Source organism: Brassica napus, chromosome C3 (genome assembly GCF_020379485.1).
Source record: "Brassica napus cultivar Da-Ae chromosome C3, Da-Ae, whole genome shotgun sequence".
Classification (NCBI taxonomy): domain Eukaryota; kingdom Viridiplantae; phylum Streptophyta; class Magnoliopsida; order Brassicales; family Brassicaceae; genus Brassica; species Brassica napus.
The window spans coordinates 7917207-7926315 of NC_063446.1; the positions used below are offsets into that span (position 1 = coordinate 7917207).

Here is a 9109-nt window from a genome sequence, read left to right on the forward strand (position 1 = left end):
TAGAAAGGCCTGGCCCGGATTAGGTAGAGCGACGGCTCGATCGGTCGGCTCAAGAGTCAGGTCTCTCGGCTTGACTCTTGAGTACTTTTAGTCGATCGTCATCGACTAAAGTATATTCGGCTCAGCGGCTGCTCGGACGCCTACGGGCTTCTCGGCCCAGCAGAAGAGGCCTACCAAGATGGCGTAAATTAGGTCAAGGACGAAGCATCAGGACGTCTATATAAGGGAAAGGGGAGACAACGAGAGAAGGATCCGAAATCACTGACTAACACTTGGCGGCTAAATTAGGGTTTTCACCTTTGCTTCATCTCGCCGCTAGTTGTACTTTTCCGGTAGCTCATCGAGCCACCGGCTTCCTTTCTGTCACATTCTCTTCATTTCTCTTGTAACCGACTGAACGTTTTCTCCGACCATAAATAAGACGTCTTTGTTAAAACCCATATCTTCTTTATTACCGTTTTCCGATCAAACACCTATATGATGTGGGTCCATGCAACGTTTGTTTTGTTGATAGCATCACAATTGAACAACCGCTCATCTTACCAAACACATAAGCATGGCAATTTTATTACAAAAAAAAAAACTATACATCCTATCTGTGTCAACCTTAAATGACGTGGGTCCATTCAACATGTGTTTTGACAAAAATATCATAATTGAGGACCAGAGTACCACTAATCTTACCCAACACACGAGCCTGGCAATTTTATTTCAAAAGCACTATATATCCTATCTTTGTCTACCCTAAATGATGTGGTCCATTCAATCACCTTGTGTTTTGTCGATAATATCACAATTGAGCAACAGACGACCGCTCATCTTACCTAACCACAAGAAAAACAAAGAAGCAATGATTCTACAAAAAGTAAAACCTAAACAAATATGAAAATTTATCTCTCTCGTGGCCGTGTTTATGTCGGCTCTCTTGCGGCTCTATTTAAGATAAGGTGTACAATTTGGAAGAGAAGAAAGAGAAAGAAAAGAAAAGAAAAAAAAAAACAGAAATGGGATCAAAGTTTCATGCTTTTATGTTCCCATGGTTTGGTTTTGGTCACATGACTGCATTTCTGCATCTGGCTAATAAACTAGCGGAGAAAGGTCACAAAATCACTTTCTTGCTCCCCAAGAAAGCTCTGAAGCAACTTGAACCTCTCAATCTGTTCCCAGAATGCATTGTCTTTCACACTCTTACCATCCCTTCTGTGGATGGTCTCCCTGATGGCGCCGAAACAACCGCGGATATACCAATCACGTTAGGGGGTTTTCTGGCCTCAGCTATGGACCGCACACGCGGTCAGGTCGAAGAAGCGGTTCGATTAGGTAAACCGGATCTAATTTTCTTTGATTTTGCTCACTGGATTCCGGACATAGCTAGAGATTGTGGAGCCAAGAGTGTGAATTTTGTAACGATTTCTGCAGCATGTGTAGCTATCTCATTTGTCCCTGGTCGTAGTCCAGATGAATTAGCTATACCTCCTCCGGGGTATCCTTCGTCCAAGGTGTTGCTTCACGGACAAGAAACCAATTCCTTGTCATTTCTGTCCTATCCATTTGGTGATGGAGTGACGTTTTACGAACGGATCATGACAGGGCTTGTGAACTGTGATGTCATATCGATAAGGACTTGCCAGGAAATGGAAGGAAAATTCTGCGATTTTATCGAAAGGGAATTTCAAAGAAAAGTTCTCTTGACGGGTCCAATGCTTCCTGAGCCGGACAATATCAAACCACTAGAAGATCGATGGCATCAATGGCTGAGCCGGTTCGAACCAGGATCAGTAGTATACTGTTCGCTTGGCAGCCAAATCATTCTTGAGAAGGAAGAATTTCAAGAACTCTGCTTAGGAATTGAGCTGACCGGTTTACCATTTATTGTAGCGGTAAAGCCACCAAAAGGCGCATCTACCATCCAGGAAGCATTACCAGAAGGGTTCGAAGATCGGGTTAAGGAGCGTGGAGTGGTTTGGGGAGAATGGGTGCAGCAGCCACTGATATTGGCTCATCCATCAATAGGTTGCTTTGTGAGCCATTGTGGATTTGGATCAATGTGGGAGTCTCTATTGAATGACTGCCAAATAGTGTTTATTCCACATTTGGGTGAGCAAATATTCAACACCAGGCTAATGAGCGAGGAACTTGAGGTCTCGGTGGAGGTGAAAAGAGAGGAAACAGGATGGTTTTCAAAGGAGAAGATAAGCGGGGCGGTTAGGTCAGTGATGGACAAGGACACCGAGCTAGGGAACCTAGTAAGGAGGAACCACGCCAAATTGAAGGAGTCTCTACTTAGCTCTGGAATAATCAGTGGTTATGTCAATAAGTATGTAGAAGCACTGGAGAAACTAGTCTAAAGAGACAAAACATGAAATAAATTGCTTTGCAAGGAAACTTTGTTGGTCTTAAATAATGACGTCATATGAATAAAGGACGTCATATCGCTCGACTTATTTGCTTATTTTGTTAATCACTTATGAATAAACGATGTCATATCGCTGGTCTTGTATGAATTTTTTTTTTTTTGCTTAAACTTTGGTGGTCTTGTATGAATTTTACATGAGGATTCCATGCTTCTTCAATAAATTTCGATCTCTTGTGTCAATATGTGACTTCTGTGTTAGCTTTGTGCGTTACAACTATCTTATGTATATTTTTATATAACTTAAGTGGACCACACAAAAAGAAGATCTTTTTTTTTTTTTTTCTGGCACTTAAACACTTAAATTAAACTGAAAGGCCTCAGACCCAAAGGTTTGCCCTTTAAGGGTCCAATACATAGATAGAATTGAGAGCCCGCTTAGCAAGAGCGTCGGCGTCTCTGTTTTGTTCACGAGGAAAATAACTAAATGAGATATTGACGAAGGCAGAGGAGATTTGGTGGATATCAGCTATGATTCCATGGATTTCCTTAAGCTGCAAGTCGTTGGAGATTGCTCTTATGAGCGTTTGGTTGTCGGAGGACACTTTGAGCCTTGGGAACTCAAAAGTCGCTGCCTTGATGAGGGCCAATCTCACCGCTAGCGCTTCCGCTAGTAGGGGAGAGCTAACGAAGGGTTGGGTGGTTGAACCAGTGATTGTTGATGGTAGATCAGTACCAGAGAAAGTCCATGCTAGTCCTGCTTGCTTCGATTGCTTGTTCCAAGCGGCGTCGGTCGTACAAGAGATTATTGGCGATGCGATTGTTGAGCTCGAGGGTCGGTTTGCATTTGGCTGTCTGATCTGTAAGTTTCTTGGCCTCTTTTCTGTAGGGGTTTGAGCCGTATTCCACTCCCTTGCTAATCTCAACGCTCTCGTTGCGATCTCTATAGGGGAGAGGGTTCGACCTTCGAAGATTTTGGTGTTTCTTGCTAGCCAGAGAGACCAACAAACACAAGGAACCACACTATTAGTGATCCCTGTTGGAGGAAGGCATATCATACCTCTGAGCTTGACCAGTGCCGTTTTGAAGTCGTCTTCTGTAGTTATCTGAGCTACTTGTCGGAGGGGAATTTGTTCCCAGACTTCCATCGCCACAGGGCACTAAAAAAAGGTATGCATAGTGGTTTCACTACCGTTGCAGTAAGGGCAAGAGATGTTTGACATGATTCCTCTCTTTTGTAGATTGTGGCCTAGTGGTATTGCTCCCCGGATGATCGACCAGACGAAGACTCTCATTTTTGGGGAAAACTTTCCCGTCCAGACATCTTTTATCCAATCGAAACCATTATTAGGTATAGCTGCTCCTCCAGTGTCATTCCTAACCGCTGAGTTGTAGCCTGATCTTGTAGTATATTGTCCTGACTTTACAGGTTGCCAAATGTAGATGTCTGCTGCGCCCCGTTCACTTGGATGGATACACTTGATCCGCGAAGCCATTTGAGGTAGAATTTCTGCTAGTCTCTTCTCATTCCACTTTAGATCCAAGGTCAGTAGATCAGATACCTTTAAATCTATGAAGGACTCTGGAACCGGGCCATACGGCTTGATATCCTCATCCAAGGAGATCCATGAGTCCTTCCAGACACTTGTAGTTTCCCCATTTCCTATAGCTTTTCCGAGGTGCCTTCTTAGGAGGTCCCGTCCATGTAGTATGCCCCGCCATCCATGGGAGCAGACTGGTGGTTGCTTAACATCTAGAAACGCTTTGCTATGGCAGTATTTTCCTAGTAATACCCGAGCCAGAAGACACCCCGGGTTGTTTAGAATTCTCCATGCCTGTTTAGCGAGTAAGGCCTGATTGAACAATTGTATATCTCTTAAGCCTAGGCCCCCTTCTGCTTTGTGCTTAGTTAACTTATCCCACGCAACCCAGCATAGTTTCTTTTGTTCTTCAGAGCCATCCCACCAGAATTGAGTTAAAACTGATTGAATTCTTCTGCATAAACTGACAGGGATCTCGAAGCTCGTCATGGTATAGGATGGGATTGCTGTGAGGACCGTTTTCAACATGGTGAGCTTACCTGCTTTGGAGAGTCTCCGCGAGGCCCAGCTCACTGCTTTCTGGCGCACTCTGTCCACTATAGAAGTGAACAGATCTTTCTTTCTCCTACCAAAACTTTCAGGTAAGCCCAAGTATCTTCCTGTCCCTCCCTCTTTCGGTATCTCCAGAATGACTTTTGCTGTTTCTTTAATCTGAGGTGGTGTTTTGGAAGAAAACGTGATTGAGGATTTTCCAGTATTGATCCTTTGTCCCGATGCTTTCTCGTACTCTAACAGGATGGCTTTTAATTTGCTGCAGTTTGGTGAAGTTGCTTCGCAGAAAAACATGGTGTCATCTGTGAATAGCAAATGGTTCACTCTTGGACTTCCTCGAGCTACTTTGACTCCTTTTAAGGTACCCTCTCTTGCTGCCTTAGTGCATAGGCCTGATAGAACTTTCCCGCAGAGTATGAACAAATAGGGTGATAGAGGGTCACCCTGTCTAATTCCGCGTTGTGGTATGACTGTTCCATGTACTGAATCGTTTATAAGATAGGAGTACCTGACTGTCGCTATGCATTGCATTATCCAGTTGTTCCATTTCTCATGGAAACCTAGTCTCCTTAGTACTTCAGCCATGAATTCCCATTCAATCCTATCGTAGGCTTTAGACATGTCTGTTTTGACCGCCATTGTGCAATGAATTTCCGCCTTGGATGTCTTTAGAAACTGGAGAACTTCATGTGTTATTAGGACGTTGTCTGATATAGCTCTCCCTGGTACAAATGCTTATTGGTTCTCTGATATTATTTTGCACAACACTGGTTTGAGCTTCATAGACAATAGCTTAGAGATGATCTTGTAGAAGACATTGCACAATGCGATTGGTCTGTAGTCTGCTACTTTCTTTGCATCTGTGGATTTTGGTATTAGTCTAACTTGTGTGTTGTTTGCCGAGATTGGGAGTGAACCAGTTGTGAAGAACAGCTGGATTTCTTGTACTATGGCTGGCCCAACCACTTCCCAGTTTGACTGAAAGAAACTAGCAGAGAAACCATCTGGCCCTGGGGCTTTATCTGGGTGGATCGAAAAGGTAGCCTCTTTAATCTCTGCTGCTGTAGGGTCCTTGATCAATGACTCATTTGTTTCATCAGATATGCAGGGATTCAGAGCTTCTGCTATCGTGTTGGATCCGTCAAAGGGGGAAGATGTAAAGAGTTTCTCATAGAAGTCACAAATCACCTTTGAGATTTGATCTTCCTCAAACCAAGGTTTATCCTCCTCATCCTCTATGACTGTCATCCTATTTTTTGCTTTTCTTCCCTTTGTCATTGCATGAAAGTATCCTGTGTTAGCATCTCCTAGTGTAAGCCATAATTGTCTACTTCTCTGCTTCCAAAAAGCCTCCTCTTGTTTATAAGCTTCTAGTAGATTGACGTTTAGCTCGTGTATCCATGAATCATTTGGTGTTGGATCAGACATAGCTTGGTCCAGCTGGCTGCGGAGTCTGGTTAGGAGTTCATTACTTTTTTCATATGCTGCTTTACTCCATTTGCAAATTGCTCTTCTGCATTGGGTGAGGCGTTCTTCAACTTGCAGGTATGCAAATTTTGCCCATGTGTCTTGTATGATTGCTTTGACTTCCTGGTTTTCTTTTAATCTCCTGTCATATCTGAAGATTCTGGTGCTTTTCCTCTTTGTAGTGTCAAGAAAAGACAACAGCGGACGGTGGTCTGACGCCTCATACTTAAGGTACTGGCTTCTACACGATGGGAACAGATCAGACCAGGAGGAGTTACTTATTGCTCTGTTAAGCCTACATTGGACCAGGTGCGTTCCTCTCTTTCCTCTCCATGAGAGGAAGCTTCCATGGTGTTTAAGGTCGTAGAGGTCATTTGACGATAGGAATGTTCTAAATGCTACAAACGTTCCTTCAGCTCTGCAGGGTCCACCACATTTCTCGTCATTATTGACAATCTCGTTAAAGTCACCAGTGAGACACCAAGGTTGTCCTGCTGGAGGTTGTAGCTGCGTTAACTTGTTCCATACTTCCCACCGTTTTGAATGGTCAGGCTCTCCATAGACGAAGGTTGTTTGGAAAGAGATTCCTTTGTTCACGATATGTGTGTTGATGTAGTTTGATGTGGATGAGAGAATCGTTAACTCTATTTCTTTTTTCCAGGTGAGGAACAGACCTCCCCCTCCTGGTGTATGTGGGGCGACAGCATGGAAGTTCTCCGGGAACAAGAATTGGAGTTCTTTAAGGACCATCTCTGTAGGGTTCTTTGTTTCCATCAAGAAGACTATATCGGGAGAGTTTCTTCGGTATATCTCCTCCAGGCGCTGGACTATTGCAGGGTTCCCAAGCCCGCAGCAGTTCTAGCTCAGTACAACTAAGGAGCCTGGGGTCGAGGAACCCGAAAATCCAGCTTCTTCTTCGAGATAGCAGGGATTAACTGTATTGGTGGGTTCCTGGAGCTTTTTGATGTTCCCGCAACAGACTCTCCTTTGTCAGCTCTTCTCTGAGGCTTGGAGGTATGTCCTTTTGGGGATCCTACTGCTCTTGCTATTGAGCGTTGAATTTGTGATATCTTCCTTTTCTTAGAGCTATTTCCCCTTAGAATATTAAGACTGCTGCCAGACGGTTTATCCTGTTTCGATTTTTTGGCTCTCCTCCTTACTTTGTTTTGAAACTCTTGAAGTGTTTCTTCCTCCCCTTGCGTCTCTGCCGGGTCTTGTGGAGCCGGAGATGCTACCTCTGTTTCCATATTTGGGCTAATAACTATAGATTTGAGTTTTGCAGGCCCTTCATTGCCTCTCGTAGGAGTTGTGTCACCATCATTGTGCCTAGTCTCTAGGTCCATGTTTCCTTCCTCCACCTCATTTCTCCTGGTTAAGGGGCTACATGTCTCTAGTGGAGCTTGGTAGGGTGGAGCGTAGAGAGGGTATTCTTGATTTGGCGGTGGTGTGTTGGGATTGCTCTCAGACCCCAACGTTTGGGAGATTAGAGATTGTCGACGGGTTTCCGCTGCGATGATTGCTGCTGCCGTCTCCTCCATTTCGCCAGATGCATCCCCTTGGAGGACTCTTTGCCTTCTTGCTGCTGCTTCCACTGGGTCGGGGCAGCTCAAATATTGTCTTGTAACCTGCTGTAGGTCCTCCATCACCTCTTCCATGGATGGAATGTTTAGACCTGTGTGGTTCAAATGTGTTTTTCCCACTGCAGTATCCTCTCTGAGATCAGAGTTCTGCTTCTCTTCAGTTTTGGGTCTTTCCTCTTGACTCACAAGTTGCTTGGCTCTCCAGTGGCCTTGGCTTCTTTGGGAGAAGAGATCTCGCCCTCTTTGTGTACCTCTGTGTTTGGCTTGTCTGCTCTGAGTATACTGTGGGGATGAGTATTGCTGAGATTGCTGGGCTGAGTAGTGCTGAGGTTTCTCGAGTGGTTGTTGGCTTGGGTGTACAGCCTCTTGCATGGTCAGCATGGGTGGGGCAACCCGAGTTTGTTTCGTGCTGATTCTATCTCCAAATGGGTTGCCATGTCTATCCACTCTTGCCTTAAAATCAAACTGGTCCGTACTCTGCTTCTCACTGTTTTGTTCCCTTTTTCTCCTCTCATTTAGATGAGCTTCAGTTGTTTCTCTTCCATAGAGGGTACCTTCTGATGTTATCTTGGGGTTGCAGGTCCAAGGTTGTTCCTCATCTTGTCGCTGTGGGCAGTTCTTCCTCGAATGTAGTAGTGAGAAGCAGGAGGTGCAGTGGTATTCCAGCTTCTCATACTCTAGGGTAATTGATGTTTCCTCTCCTGAGTCAAATTCAATAATTAGTTCCTTCACCAGAGGCTTTAAACCATCCACTGACACTTTAACTCTTGCTGTTGTTCTTGTTAGTTCATGGTTTTCCATTGTTCCCAGCTCCTGGCCCACTCTGAGGACCATGTCTTCTTGCCAGTAATGAAGCGGTAAACCTTTGATCCGGATCCAGAAGGGAATCATGGACGGGAAGGCGTTGGAGATAACTGGTTCCCACCTTTGAAGAATGACCATCCAATAAGAAAAGTGATAAGGTCTGTTATCCAATACTCGTCTTAGATCTTCCTCCTTCTCGAATCTGAACTGGAAGCAGTTGTTTCCTAGATCTGAGCCTACTGCTCTGCCTTGCAGGTTCCACTTGCGTGGAAGGGCTGGGATGAGGGCCCAGATTTTTTGCTCCTGTGGGTTGGTAAGTCTTCCTATCAAAGTGAGGGCATTGTCTTTGATGAGGGCTGAAGTATCAATGCTAGGGGCTTTGATTCTTTTAACGTTGGTGTTTTTTCCTTCTCTCATCTGGTGTTTATCCTTCTCAGCTGCAGTGAATCTCGTCGCCATGATTTTGTGTAGTACTCGTTGCTGGAGGAGTGAAAGTCGACTCCTAGCACTCGTATACTAACTTGAAAAGACTCGGCGTTTAGGGATCTTCAGGTAGCTTGTGTAAGGGGTTTGTAATTTGAAAGTTCTTCGGTTGTCTATGGAAGCTTTGATCTGATGGACTTGTTTCTCTGGTGTTTGAACAGCTGGAAACATGTTTCAGACTTTGGAAAATCTCTTTGGATCGGATTTGGATGGTTTGGAGGTAGTTTGCCGTCTGCGGAGGATGCTACTTTGGGTTAGGAAAATAGGGTTTTCCGAAAATGCTTAGGAGAGACCGGTGTGCACTTTCCTTCTGGGGCAAGAAAGTGAGT

The 9109-nt window shown here is 44.6% G+C and overlaps 2 protein-coding genes across 2 annotated transcripts; one reads left to right on the forward strand and one right to left on the reverse strand.

The window, feature by feature from the left end:
- The first annotated feature begins 851 nt into the window (after positions 1–851).
- LOC106437531 (UDP-glycosyltransferase 79B6) lies at positions 852–2596 on the forward strand. The gene is made up of 2 exons (XM_013878431.3): positions 852–1320; positions 1420–2596. Exons 1-2 carry the CDS (start codon positions 1005–1007, stop codon positions 2346–2348), a joined length of 1245 nt encoding a protein of 414 aa, XP_013733885.2. The 5' UTR covers positions 852–1004; the 3' UTR covers positions 2349–2596.
- A 158-nt stretch (positions 2597–2754) lies between these two features.
- LOC106441694 lies at positions 2755–3501 on the reverse strand. The gene has a single exon (XM_013883475.2). It carries the CDS (start codon positions 3499–3501, stop codon positions 2755–2757), a length of 747 nt encoding a protein of 248 aa, XP_013738929.2.
- Between the last annotated feature and the right edge of the window lie 5608 nt (positions 3502–9109).

What these genes read in the sequence shown, in the direction of transcription:
- LOC106441694 (XM_013883475.2), bottom strand. Translation starts at nt 3,501, where the DNA reads ATGGAAGTCTGGGAACAAATTCCCCTCCGACAAGTAGCTCAGATAACT.
- LOC106437531 (XM_013878431.3), top strand. Translation starts at nt 1,005, where the DNA reads ATGGGATCAAAGTTTCATGCTTTTATGTTCCCATGGTTTGGTTTTGGT. An exon ending in CGAAGAAGCGGTTCGATTAG is followed by an intron (nt 1,321 to 1,419) that starts GTAAACCGGATC and finishes CGATTTCTGCAG; the next exon opens with CATGTGTAGCTATCTCATTT.